General features: G+C 42.3%; 1 protein-coding gene across 1 annotated transcript; it reads left to right on the top strand.

The window, feature by feature from the left end:
• The first annotated feature begins 1,633 nt into the window (after nt 1–1,633).
• On the top strand, nt 1,634–13,458 carry zgc:77880 (zf-DHHC domain-containing protein). The gene is made up of 9 exons (XM_005950396.3): nt 1,634–1,874; nt 2,975–3,063; nt 3,625–3,698; nt 6,527–6,639; nt 6,751–6,812; nt 7,057–7,177; nt 7,257–7,329; nt 7,758–7,932; nt 8,016–13,458. The coding sequence occupies exons 1-9, from the start codon at nt 1,654–1,656 to the stop codon at nt 8,105–8,107; spliced, it is 1,020 nt and encodes a 339-aa protein (XP_005950458.2). The 5' UTR covers nt 1,634–1,653; the 3' UTR covers nt 8,108–13,458.
• The last annotated feature ends 1,089 nt before the right edge of the window (nt 13,459–14,547 follow it).

Genomic DNA, 14,547 nt, shown 5'->3' with positions numbered 1-14,547 from the left:
GGCGTCTAAATTCATAGCCTGCATCCTCCTGAGGCTGCATTTGTAGGTCGATTACGTCACGCGTCGACGGCTGTCCCAATTCGTAGACTCCTCCAAATGCAGCAGACAAACGCATCCTCCTTTTCCCCAGATTTGAAGGATGGGTCGGGTGTATCCTTCATGGCCCACCATATCCCAGAATTCATAGCGCAGCCCAGCCAATTCCACTTTCCAACAATGGCCGAAACTACTTAGTTTTAATATTACTCTTATTCCTCTTTCTGGGTCACAAAATAAACTTTTAACATATTTTCAGGCGAGAATGTAGGTGTGTAAACTTCAAATATCTGCTCGATTTATTAAGACATCAATATTTGCAAAAAGTGCTCTAACTTTTTTCGGAGACGTCTGTTACCCACCAGCTTGATAGCTAGCCGGGGGATCAAGGCTCACTAGAGCCGGCAAGAACATCAAACTCCTGGCACATTGTTTTCAGTCCCCCGCGGTCTTTCGCTACTCAGGTTAAACATAATATAATATAATATAATATATTCACTTAGATAACCTAAAAATTTTATTGTTTGGCTTTTTCAGTGTTTTATTTGTTTGTGAGTAAATTGGTTTGGCTGAGATTATAGCTAAATAAATGTCAAACGGAAAACTGATTAAACAGCAGTGTGACATGATTGAGAAGTTACACCAATATCCTGTTATATTTTAGATAGCAAGGAGCAGACGGCTGAGTTTATTAAACTCCACTGAAACAGCCGGTGATGCAAATCTGAAGACTAGACGGTCCAATTTCACAGCCACTCACTTCCAGCCTTCGAAGGACCTGGTCCACATAGACTGTGAAGGCCGGGTCCTCAGGAGGATGCAGCCTATGAACTTGGACACGGCTAAAGACAGGATGTTTCTAATTTTAGAGAAACTGTCCAAATGCAAGAAAGCATTATATTGAAATAGAAGAAATATATTGGTTTAGCATGCTTAAAAATTCCTTACTGTGTTACTGGAGGCCAAGGTAATGCCATCCAGATTGAGTGTCTAGTTAGAGACAATGTTTCTAAGATTGTAACTGATTGCTAAAGACAAAATCTATTCAGCCAATCACATGGGAGCAACCCGACAGAATTGGGCAACTGTGCTCAACGCGACCCACTGAAGTTCAAGTCAAATCAGAAGAGCGTCTCTGGCTGACTTCAAACCTGGCAGCAGCAGAAGACCTCACCGGTCTTTTATGCTGCTCCTTTCAGCAAAGAAAATGAACTTGAGGCTACAATTTACATGAGCTCATCAAAACTGGACCATAGAAGGTTGGACAAATATTGTCTGGTGTTTTTGCATGTCAGTGTCTGCTGAAACATTCCAATGGTATGGTCACAGTTTGACATAAACAAGATGAAAACATGTATCCAGTCTTTGAACCCCACTATACCAGCTGAGTACCACAGCCTACCATAGTATTACTGTTCACCATGTCCATTCCATGGTGACCACAGCTTACTCCCCGTCTACTAGATTGACTGGCAGCTCTGTGATCTGAAAAACAAATCTGCTTAAGGGTATCAATAAAGAAGAAACACGGCAGATCAGAGGTGAAGATTTATTTGTTGAGTCAAATATTCTTTAATGTCTTTTGAAGAAAAAAAAAGATGAACTGGCCCTTCAAACATGAATCTCCTTTTCTCGACGGTCCTGGAAGGCAGCTTCAAGTTTCCATCTGACGTCACCCGGAAGCGGGGGACGGGGGGTGGAGCCCGGGAGAAGATGGCGGTTCTTCGCTGTAGGCGAGATCCCTGCGGCGTTATCTGCCTGATTTTAACTTATTTCAGCGTGTTTTATGCGGACTATGTGGTCATACAGTACGTGCTCATCCCCGCGTACTCGGACAGGTGGGTGTTTTGCATTTTCACGCCTTTTTAAACCCCTTAAAATCCCTCAATATGTCGTCCGCCTCTTTGCTGTGCCTTCATTCATTTGACAGCAAACAGATCAACAGTAACGGCATCTTCACGATTTCACCCTCGGCGCAGTGAAACTAAATCAAATCTCGTTTGTTCTCACTGTAATGTGGCTTTAATCGCGTTCCCATTCACGTCTTTGGTTTTGTAACCGGGCTCGCGCTCCATCACAGGTGGCTTTCGGTTTGTTTTCGTAGCTGAGGCGTTTCATTAGCCTGCTCCGGAGCCGACGAGTCCAGCTGTCGTTCAAAATTTTGGGTGATTTAAAGTTGCTCTGCGTGTCTGAGAACAAAAATCCTCTTTAAAACCAGAATCGCAGCTTCATCTAAATCAACGAGAGTTGCTCTTTAATTCGTCCTAAATTCAAAACTGCGTTAACCAAGTCTTCATGCCAAATTCAGACTTTCCTGAGCTGAGAAGCGCGCATTTCCTCAATTTCCACCCAAATATTTTAAATGTTAGCGTCACAAAATGTTTGTATGTACTCTTATTTTCAGTCAAATGTAGTGCTTTGTGCTTATTCTGTGTAGTTTTGTATGATATTGGATGTAACCAGGACTATTTAGAAAGCAAAGGAGACATTGATGAGGGCTAATATTTCTGCGGTAAAACGTATTTTATTAAAATTGTAAAGTTGTCAAAGTTACAGAGCAGTCATCCAGCCCCTTCAGAGAAACTTATGCTCAGTTAAGTTGTAGTTTAATGCAAAAATAAATAAATAAATCGGCTTTTCTTTGTCTTTTGTGATCATGAACATTTACAGGATATTTACCCAATTTCCCTCGGGGTCAACCTTCAGTTTCAATAAAGTTTTATTGAATTGAATTGAAATGTACCGTGGACTCCTTAAAGCTCTAATAACTTGCTTTACTTCTGTCATTGTACTGCTGTAGGGTCTTTACCTTAAACATAAGCACCCAGAGGTGACTGCTGTTGGTATTTGGCATTATCTAAATAAAATTGAATTGAATTCTATTAAGAAGATTAAATGATGAAGTGTAATAATCGCATGTCTCTTCTGTCTCTGACAGTGTGTGGTGTACTCTCCACGGGTCAGTGTTCAACCTGATTCTGCTGCTGCTGCTAGCCTGCCACTCTAAAGCTGTTTTCTCAGATCCTGGTCAGTAAGACACACACACACACACACACACACACACACACACACACACACACACACACACACACACACACACACACACACACACACACAAACGCCCTGTGTGTCATATTTATCTCTCATAAAGTTAAAGTCTGTCTTTTATACCCCCAAAAGTTGATTCTGTTCATCTGGACGTAGCGTTTTCAGTGGGACAAACATTTGGTCACTCATCCGAATGACTTCTTCAGTCTCATCTCACTGCAGGGTTCCCCAACCCTATAAGTAGTACATTGGCACAATAACTGAAACTGTGTCGCTTTTTAACGTACTGATAGTTCATTCAGGGCTGGTAGCAGTCTCCCTTTGTTTCAGGGTAAGGCAGATATCTTTTTATAAACCGCTAACTTTCCTCTCTGAAAGTTTTTCAGCTCTTCATCATAATTTCTTTCACTATTCAGCTCACAAACACGTAGCACGAGTTTCTCACTGCTAGTCCATCTTTATAAAGAAAAAGAAAACGCACACGCTGTGGGTTCTGGGTGGAAACATCCAAACAAATGTCTTTTGTGTCTGTGTGTTTAGGCATGGTGCCTCTTCCTGACACGGCCATCGACTTCTCGGACCTCCGCTCTCAGTCGTCTCGGATGAACGAGCGGGTGAGTCGCAAGAACACAGAAATCTTTGTGATCCTCCTGATGAGACGCGCACACTTACACAAATTAAGTTTCAGGAGAATCGGTTTGGGGACGTTTTCCGCAGTTTTCCTCGGTCACGTGTGGCACTGAGAGCGTAACGACAGCATCAGACGCGTTCGGACTGCTGGAAAAATCCTCCGTGTGGTTTAGGGGAGAAAGCCGCCAGGACAGAGCAGGAAGGAGGCGGCACAGATGACGCCCACTCGCTCGGGAGAAGAATGTGATTCTCACATGAGCGGAGGCTGAGATCACAGAGCCGGCAGGTTGAAAAACAAGATCAGCCTGAAAATGATATCACGATACTGCAAGCGGGGAAATCTGATATTTCTGACGATGTAGAGGAAATACCGGACAGTGTTTTATTGAAGCCTGCTAGACAACAGTATTTCTAAGTGCAGTTAAATAAAAGGCATTTTCATCCTTCCTTTGATGAGCTGCTGTCACTGATGACAGCACGACCTGGTAAGTTTGTTGGCTTGGGCTTGCTTAACCAGCTGCTCAGAGCCCTGCTCAGAGCCCTGCTTTACCCCTGTGTAACTACACCCGTCATTTCAAAGCACCGTCAGCTCTTCTTGTCATTCTGAGATTTTCAGTGGGAGTGAGCAGAATGGACAGGATTAGAAACGAGTCCGTCAGAGGGACGGCTCAGGTCGAGCTGAGATGGTGCGGACGTGTGCAGAGGAGGGAGAGTGGATATATTAGACAAAGGATGGTGAGGATGGAGCTGCCAGCCAGGAGGACATGTAAGGGTTGGTGTGATAGTGAGATGGAGATGATCCATTGTGATCACTCCTAAAAGAAGCAGCAGCTTGAGCTTCCTGTTGTATGGAGCACAGCTAACGAGCGCTCCAGGTCACATGGTCAGGTCTTTCAGGTCACACGTCTCCAGTTGCTAGCATCACCTCTTTGGTAGCCTGGTTGTACTCGACAGGTGTTTATTAAATTCTTTCCACACCAGTTTGTGTTTGGTTGAAGCGGCTCTTTTATTTTGGTACTAAATCTAAATCGCTGGCTCCCACACCGCTCTCACTGTCGGTCGTGCTCGGCCTCGTCTCGTCGCACACGCTACGAAACATAAACGTGTGGCCGGTGTCGCTGTAGTGATGATGTGATAGTGATGAATAAAAATTCAGACACATGCGGCACAGCTGAGTGTCAGTTCATGCCAGCTGAGGATGATGGTAAAAACGGCAGGGTCTTGGGTAGGGCTGTTCGATATAACGATATATATCGGATGACGATATAAAAACGTCTATCGTTTCATTTAACGCTACCGTTTGTTTCCTGGTGTTGCAAAATAAACTGTTTACGACAATATTGTTTCATGGTTTTGATGGTCACTGTAGTGGCTATATTCATTTCCTAAAGTTCTCTCTTTCTCTTATATTTAATATAACCACACTACGAACGGACAAGTGCCTGTTTTTATGCGTTGTCCTTAGCAACAACTACGGTAACACCATCGCGTGTCCGCTTGTTTATTTTCCACATAAACCTTTCACAATAAAGCTCAAGATCCTGTTGAGACTTTTCAAAATAAACTGAATCACGTGAAAGAGCAGATTATTTACGGATGAGAAGCAAAAAAGAGCCGCCAGGTGCTAAAAATAAACCTTAGACTCAAACGTTAGAACAGGCTTTTCCCCGCAGCACGCCGTGTAATAAATACTCACAAAGAAAACGGCGGCCTTTACAACTTATGACTAAAAATGTATCGTTTCATACATCTGTTAAAACACTCGACTCCAGCTACATGACGCGCAGCTGGAAACACTTCCCGCAAGACGAGCTGCCCGAGATTCACAGAATTTATAGAAAATGTTACGTTTTTGTGTTTATATCGTTATCAGGACGATAGAATTCTTATATCAGGATATGAGATTTTGGCCATATCGCACAGCCCTAGTCTTGGGTAACCTAATTGGCCGGCTGCTGGGCTATTTGGACCAATGACTGCGTTTCCATCCATCGAGTTCACCTACACCAAACTGACTGAAATGATCCGTCACTAATCTGTAGCGTAGTTTGCTGCAGGCTGACAGCAGTTCACCTCTCAGTATCAGTGAAACCTTTCGAGTCGGGGTGATGTGACGCCGTCTGCATTTTTAATGACCTGGAGATGAGAGAGGGAGGGAGAACTGAAACGTGTGGATGGATTTCTGCAGGTTTGAGGGGGGAAAGTGCTGATTTTTATATGTGGGAAGTAAGACTGGGCAGCTTTAAAAATGTATTCTTTACAGCTAAGAGCAGAACCAGAATGATAGCGGTTGTTTTTAATCCCACAGATTATAAAAACTTGTATGAGAGCAACACTGACGCTAAAAGAACAAACACTGGAAGAGCTCCAAATTCCTACTTTTGTTCCCACCCTGAACTCAGCAGTGATGTTTGTGGCTTGAAAATAAGCAAAAACAAGCTGAACGCTAATGACAGAGAGGGAGTGTCGGTGGATGGCAGCTGTACTCTGAGCTGTAATTTTACCAGGTTTGCACCGTGTTTATCTCAGCGCGCCTTCATTCACGTCCCAGCTGCACTCGTGTCTGCTTCACAGCGTGTTATTATGCGCTTACGAGCTTACAGCTGTCTGTAAAGTGTGTTCCTGCCAAAAAAGGAAACCCTGAATGCGTGCCTATAAGTTTGGATCATATTGTATGATTTTTATTTTTTTATTTTTTTTAACTTTAAAGCAGAAATGATTGGTGCACGTGCAGCTGCTCCTCCTCACCCTCAGCCTGCACTTGGGAGTGTTTGAGGTTTTAACACATGAACTGCTGCGCTGCTGTGTTCAGGGCTGCGAGGGCTGGACGGTGTGCAGTCGCTGCGAAACCTACAGACCCCCCAGAGCGCATCACTGCCGCGTCTGCCAGAGGTGCATACGCCGCATGGACCACCACTGTCCCTGGTGAGAACACGCCCTCGTCTGTCCGTCGGCCTGCCACCCCCCACCTTTACGCTCTGTTTTTACACCTCCAGCATCTTCTCATCTTTTCTGATGTGCGTGTGTCATTTTTAGGATCAATAATTGTGTCGGGGAGCTAAACCAGAAGTATTTCATCCAGTTTCTCTTCTACACTGGTGAGCACACAATTCACACTGCCTGTCGAAATGATGACTTTTTAGAAAACACACAAAAGTTTTGTGTAAAGTTTGTGAACACCTCCAGCGTGTAAAGTTTTCACACGCTGGAGGTGTTCACAAAAACACAGACAAAGGTCCGCTCTGGGAATGTGGTGAGCTGCTGCTGCTGCTTTCACCTCAGTCTGAAAAGTGAAGGTAGAGCTTCTCAGGCTGTGATTTGTGACGTGATGTCTGTGCGCAGGTATGGCCAGCCTGTACTCCATGGTGCTGGTGGTGTCGGCGTGGGTGTGGAGAATAAGGAACGAGCGAGGCGGTGACGCAGAGAAGGAAAGCGAGGAGACGCCCAGCAAACACCTGATAGTGTGAGACAGAGCGACCTGTGACGGCTGGTTTTCAGGGTGAAGCGTCAGGCTTGTGACAGTTTCCTTCTCTTTGTCTCAGGGCGCATTACATCATCCTCCTCGTGGAGTCGGTGCTGTTTGGTGTGTTTGTCATGGTCATCTTCTACGATCAGGTACACACACACACACACACACACACACACACACACACACACACACACACACTTTTAAGTATTAGAGATCAGTCTAATGAAAACATGTCGTCAGTCAGAGGTGATGCAGGCATGTTTTAAGTCGTCCCTCATGCAGTACACAGCTTCTTCCTGTCTTTGTCTTTCACAATAAAAGCCCTACACATACAGATTGCATTCCTATTATGTAGATCTTTGGATTAGTAGAGTAAAACACTGCTGTCATTTAAAAACCCTAAACGGTGTTAAAGAAACGTTACTATATCGCATGTTTGACCGGTGGGTAGCGCAGGTCAAACATGTGAAATTAAGAAGACGACTGTCTGTTTTCTGCCAGTAACCTTGAAGCTCCTTAAAGAAACAAAAGGAAAAAAATCACGTGCCCTCGTTTGTGGTTTGTCTTCTCTCAGCTGGTCTCCATAATCACAGACGAGACTCCCATCGAGCAGATGAGAAACAGGCTGATGATTAAAGACAGGGCTTCTTCGTCCTCTTCATCCTCCACCCCCTCCTCACAGCTGCCTCACCACCCTTCACACACCCGCAAGCCGAAGCTGGCCCTGTTGCGGGAGGTCTTTGGGAGAGGTGCGCTGGTTTTTTGACACCTACGTCTCGCCGGCGCTCCAAATACGTAAAGCACTGTTTCATCTCTCTTTCCGTCTTTGCAGGGTCGGTCTTTTGCTGGCTTCTCCCGCTCCACTCCAGCCCTCCGTCAGTTGGAGGCATCACCTACTCCGCCCTGCCTGACTACGACGTCTGACTCGTGGGCACAAGAGGGGACGGAGAGGAGAGAGAAGAAAAAGGGAAGGCGAGGGAGGTTTTTGTGTGCTTGTGTGAGCGCGTGAATGAATTTTTTGCATATTTATGATGTCTTATCTCTGGAACTGAGGGGGTGAGAGTAAAAGGGATGAAGGCCGAGGTGTGAATGAATGAAGAATGAATAATGCACCAAGTATGACTCTCCTCCAGGACCTAAACACAATGTTTTTGCTCATGAAAACCTATTTCTCATCTTTCCTGGCACGAGGAAAGAGCACTGACCGCCCCCCGATGTGTCCTGATGTGCAGTTTTATTACCAGCAGTTATAGGAAAGAGCTACTCCTGTGTGGACTCTGGGATTTGACTGGTGTGGCTTTTAGACAGTTTCACACTAAACAGGCTGAATTACAAAGGTCTAAATATAATGTCCACTAAACCCAACGACAGGCGCTGCTAAAGAGACGTAAATGCAACATGCACATCAAGTGCGTCCAAAGCTGTGGGAGGGGGGAAAACGAGATGCGCAGTCGCTTCAATGTTCTTTAAAGAGTAACTCAAAAACGGGTACAAGTCACCTGACCAGGGTTTAAATCCTGACAGGCGAAGAACTTGACCTTGTGATTCCTCGTGTTGTGAGGGTGAGTCGATGCCTGTCTTTCATGTTCAGTTCAAATACTGATCACCATCAGCTCTGCCTTTAACAATAGATTTCATATAGCTGAGTTATGAGACTGAGCTTGGCGTCATACTTGTGAGACATCTCTCTTTATGGCACGATGCTTAAAATTTAGTTAAACCTCCAGATTTTTATTCATGGAAATTACTTTTCTATTCGGTTCAATTCAGTTTTATTTGTGTAGCGCCAAATCACAGCAACAGTCAGGTCAAGGGGCTTGTAACGTAAAGACCCTCCAGTAATACAGACAAAATCCCAACAATCACATGACCCCAGTGAGCAGGTGAAACTACACGACCAGCTTTGCATGATTTAAAATTAAAAATAAGCCTTATTTATATTAAATAAAGCTCCTCCCACTTTAAGACAGCTTTCTTCTCATTGGCTGCCCCTGGTCACTCTGTGCATTTGTGTATGTGCGAAACGTATCATTTGTACAGAGAGCGTGTAACCTCACCTGTCCGAAACTTCCTCCAAATATGGGTATGGAGCCGTTCTTTAATCCCGTGAGTGTAAGAAGAGGAAAACCGTCCTTTGAGTTACTCTTTAATTAAAATGCCTGTGACGTTTCAGCCACGGTGACCAGCTGATGTCCACTAACAGTCAGATATCAGTCAAATCCCAGTGCTTTACTGCTTTATTCAACCAGTATTTATGCTGGTGATTGTTTTACCACTCAAGCTTTCATCAGCCTCCACAGGAAGTTTCTAAAATAGGTCAGTTCAGCTTCCTGGTTCATCTCAGTGTTTCTTAATCATACACTGCAGCACGATAGAGAGACTATTTGAGTTTTTATGTACAGTCGAGCTTTAATTATTCGGGATGCACTGATACTGAATTCGTTAGGTTCTGTGTGTTTTGTGTGTTTTCTCTGTTTGTTTTCCGTCCACACTGGTGAAGCCTTGTGGTGCAAAACATGTCAAGCTTTAAATTTTGTTTATGCAACTACTGTTTACCATGGTATGCTTTGTGGCCATAAGTACTTAGGCTTCTTCAATCTACGCTGGTGTTCAACCAGAAAGTTTATCCACAGGGATATTTGTACGTTTTGATGGTGGGGCTCTATTGGGAATGAATAAGCCCTCTAACTGAAGCATCCAAATACTTTTAGTCACATAGTTTATTAACGTGTTTACGTGGAGGGCAGTTAATTATCTATTTTTATTCTCGTGCTCAACCAATCTTAAATGGTTTCTATATTTATAACATTCATTTGTTTTATTCTGAAACATAAATGCATTAGCTTCCTGTGCAGTCATGTCCAGGATGACAAGCGTGTGTGGGAATGTTGAATTTTTGTTTTAGGGTTTTTGTTTTTTTACTCATTCTTCTGTTTGACGTGCTACTAAACTTTGTTACGTTTGCAGATTTCTTACACTATTATTACGCACACATGCACACACACATATAGTTTGGTGCAATTGAAGGTATAAAAAAGAGGCTGCTTTTGGGGGGGAAAGGATTTACTACACTGAAATCTGTTTGACAGTGAAACACAAACTCAGAGTTCACCAGTGAGTATTCTGCGTTATCTCAGTGAAGGGACGACTCTTAACTTAGTTATGGTTTCTAACTATTCTGTGGAATTAACTCTAACAAGTGTGTGTTTTTATGTGAGGGGTGGGGCTGCCTTTCACTGCTGACCTGTTACTTGGATATATTTGAAAGTATATATGACCAGAGTCGGGCGATTTATCAGCACATTGTATTTTTAACACAGGAAACAGTCTCAAATGGATGATGGTGATCATGTGATACATTTTATAAAGTAAACTGGTGGCTTTGTATTGGAAAAGAGTCAGAGGTCAGACATGAAGGCAGCTCCACCCTCTGTGTGTTTTATGTATGTTTGTATATATTTTTTCATTTCCTTGTCCAACCTGGGCTGAACAATTTTCTGCGAATTGTCCATTTTCTCAGAGTACTCGCTGCAGCCCTCAGAGGTTTCGATCAAAACTTTCCAGCTGAGAGATGAAGTTACATGACTTAATCTGCCTTTTTTATATTTTAACATGTTTTTGGATATTTATTAACAATTTAAAGGCAAAATATTAAAGATTAGAGAGATGTTATGAAACAGCTGTAGAAAGACTTCTAGTTCTGCATTCACATTGTGAACAACGTGGGGCTGCTGGTGCAGAAATGCATAGTTTATTTTGACCTTTAAACGTTACACTTGAAATTATACTAAATATTTTTACAGTAAGAATGAGTCAAAAAAATGTTGAAGCACACATGTACTGCTACTTTTTTTTGTTTTTTTGTTGTTGTTGTTGTTAATGTGGACATCCCACATATCTGAAAAAATATGTAGATCTGGGACTAGTGGCTGCTTAGCTTAGCTTAGCTTAGCATTGGACCTAGAAATTAGCTTATCCAAAATCAGCATAGTGATGTGTGGTGTCAACCAATGAAAGTTGCTTGAAGGCCAAAGGTGGAGCTCTACGTCAAGTGCTACTACTGCCACTTTTGTCTAGCCTGCAGGTATCTTCTTTGGAGTCACACAATATTGGACGATCACAAGGGGTTTTTTTCTTTTTCTTTTTTTTTTTAGACTTAGCTAGAAAAATTACTTGGCTATGCTAAAGAAAAGATCGTTTGACTGTGCAAGTTGAGAAATTAGGCTAAATGTACCTACACTGCAACAACATGACAGAAATTGATTGCAATAAACTTGTCAGAATGTTGAATTCAAGCATCCTTTCAGGGTCAGGGCTAACTAACATAGTAAGATTTTCCAAAAGAAACACCAGCATTTTTGTTACAAGTTAAGTCTGCTATGACAATATTTCCAGAGAGAAGCTCATCTTTAAATGGGAATTGATTTGAGGTAGACTGGAGGCCACTGTGGCATTGCACTGGCTCAGTCTGAACCAGTCTCTGGCCACTTTCAGTGTAACTGGGTGGCTAGCTGGTTTAAGTCCTGATTATACTCGGACATGGACAGATGGAGACATGATGGCAGAGTTGCTATATTTTAATGTAATGTCTCAGCAGATGAGTCCGTTAAGTCAGAAGAAACATGCAGGTCGGCAGATGTCTGGATAGACCCTGGCACTCACTGTCTGACGAAGAAAATTTATGTCACTTAAATACCAGCGGACTGGCTGCAGAAAGTATAATTAAGGCTTAACAACCAGCATAGGCTTTATTAAGAACTCCGTAGACTTATGGGGTCAGGTGTTTCAAAGCTTTACGGAAAGATAAGCTAATAAACTGCTAGCTTAAGTGCACACCAGGAAATTATTCTTAAACACTTGCACAGTTGGGTGATTCTCACAAAGATCCCCCCACACGAGGAAAAATACAAGGCTTCTGGAACATTGATACTATTAAAGATTCAGTATTTTCTAACTTTCAGATGTTAGTTTAAATTTTGCCTTTAAGTTCATCATTTTCCTCCAAACTGTCAAAGAAAGTAGAATCTCGTGTTGCTCAGCTGTGAGGCGGGCCTTACTGCCAGGTAAATGCAACATGTGGACCATGTAAAGGCTACAAATGCTTGGGACAGTTCTCCAAGGCTTTTGGACCTTTTAAAGAGAAAAATCATAGGTGTAAATGAGGCTTTTACTGTTCGTCTCATTCTAATTTATTTAGAATTATGTTGCACATTGGATCTTCAGTTTAGCTGCATGTTGTTCACAGTGTGAAAGCACGTTCTTCGAGCTGTACGCTGCCTTATTTCTGTGGGATTTTGAACTTTTATAGTGACTGCAGAGGATGTTGGAAAGGTTTCCTGAAAGTTTCTCGTAACTTCTCTCATGACAGACAGAAACACTCAGTCCGCCCAGGTCGGGTCTCTGCTAGCTGTAAATAGGAAAGTTCATATTTTCTATCAATGATGTGCAATTCTCATGAAGGGACAGTTCCTGCAGTCTTTTTTTGTTTTTGATCAGTTTGAAGCAAAACGAGGTTTGAAATGTTTTTGATCTTGTGAACGTCAGAGAAGTCCAGAGGTACACAAGGTTTGATGTTTTAATTATTCTCTCCTTAAAATTATTTTTGGTCTAATTGAGGGTTTATTCAGGGCTGAACAAAGAGTCTAATATAATCACTCACAAACGAAACCAGCTGTACCTCAAATTTGTCCAACACCTAAAACCCCCCCCACAAAAAAACATTTTAAACTGTAAATGTTTTTGTCCAGGTGTGTGTTTGTATCATCAGCGCTTGTTTTTGTTGATCCATGTCGGGGGCAGTCGCCTCCTCATAACTGATTCTGTTAAAATCCAGCATAGATGTTGCTAGCTAAAACAAAACAGGCGCATCTCGGTGCTGGTTTACTAGACAGCGAGAAGGAATGTGCGCACACACAAAGAGGGCCTGAAATTAATAGCTGGCCGCAAGTCAAACACAAGCGCTAAATCAGAAGATATTTTTTTGTAATTTTTTGTTTATTTGAACCAAATCCAAAAAACTTTGAAAAACAGTATTTTGAGATCTGGGAAGATGTGTTTTCAGATTGGGTTGTTGGTTGGCTTAAAAAAAAAAAAAAAGTTTCAGAGCCCAAAAAACAGAGTTTAATATCATGCGGCTTCATGATGAACAAGTTTACAGCTCACTGATGTTTTATTTATGTCATGTTACAACCTTGAAACCGTGACCTGTGTATCATTTCTTTTGATATGCTGCTCTGGATCGTTCACCTGGAATTAAACTGATGTCTTTTAAACTACTTTGGCTCCTTTTGGTTTTTCACGGTGGTTTGTGTGGTTTTACTTTATTTTAGCATTACATGTACATCCAACAGCGGTAACAACAACAAAGGCAGGAATTTCTAAATATTCTGAACATTATCAGACATGAAACATGAGTCTTTTTAAGTTTTTGCTTTTGCTGTCTCACAAGTGGGCGCTGCAGGTGCACCGGTGTGAGACATGCTGCCTCTCAGTAGTGACATCTTGTGGCAGCACATTGTTTTGGCAATTGGCATTTTTTTTTCGGAGCTGTGATCACAGAAAACAAGTCTGACGCTAAGCTTTGAAACATGAATATTTCATCCATAACTGAACCTACTCAGTCACTCCTGAGTAGGTTCACCGCTTTTGCACATGGTCTCCATTTGTGTGTGATAACTTTCAACTTATGAGCCACACTTTGCTCATAACCTACCAGGGGTGTTTTCACACTTTCTGAAGCAGCAATTAAGCCATGAAACCATTTTATATCATATTTCATGATTAAAACAATCAGCCAAGGTATACACGAACCCTATATTTGAATTAAAACCATTTAATGTTAAAAATCCCCAATAACAGCTAAAAAAAAATATCCAAGCACCAAACTTTCTCCTTGGTCCCTCCCAGAACGTTTAAGAAGCATTAAAGTTCCTAGATACACATGAATACCCCGGAGAGATAAAGGACAGTGACTGCTACTCCACAAATATATTATTTACACTTTTTGTAGCCACATCATAGTAAATTACATTCATGGACAATATTTACATTAGCTAATACAATAATGCTAACTCTAAACGAAACACCTCTGTCAGTACAACAACCAACATCTGGCATCATCAATGATTTTTTTCAAAACTTGCTAATACTGAGAAATCATATCAGAAGTATATTATTAAGCCTCAGCAGACATCACACACTAGTCACTGTTTATGCTGCACCACTAGAGGGCGCTGCAGCTGCACCAATCTGCGGGTCACTGCTTCTCAGCTGTAGAATGACGTCCTGTGGGAGTCCATTTTTCACCAGTGCTGATTTAATCTATGGATTAAAAAAAGGAAGACCGAGTTAGTCACTTTCTCTGC

The sequence above is a fragment of the Haplochromis burtoni genome, unplaced genomic scaffold (genome assembly GCF_018398535.1).
Source record: "Haplochromis burtoni strain Fernald_Lab_line unplaced genomic scaffold, NCSU_Asbu1 Contig_732, whole genome shotgun sequence".
In the NCBI taxonomy this organism is placed as follows: domain Eukaryota; kingdom Metazoa; phylum Chordata; class Actinopteri; order Cichliformes; family Cichlidae; genus Haplochromis; species Haplochromis burtoni.
Note: the sequence above shows the minus strand (reverse complement) of the source record. Positions and strands in the feature narration are given on the sequence as shown.

Excerpts from the sequence above, each read along its gene's own strand:
- zgc:77880 (XM_005950396.3), top strand. The coding sequence starts at position 1,654 with ATGAATCTCCTTTTCTCGACGGTCCTGGAAGGCAGCTTCAAGTTTCCA. Across the intron at positions 1,875-2,974 it reads ATCCCCGCGTACTCGGACAG|TGTGTGGTGTACTCTCCACG; the intron begins GTGGGTGTTTTG and ends TGTCTCTGACAG. Across the intron at positions 7,178-7,256 it reads CCCAGCAAACACCTGATAGT|GGCGCATTACATCATCCTCC; the intron begins GTGAGACAGAGC and ends TCTTTGTCTCAG.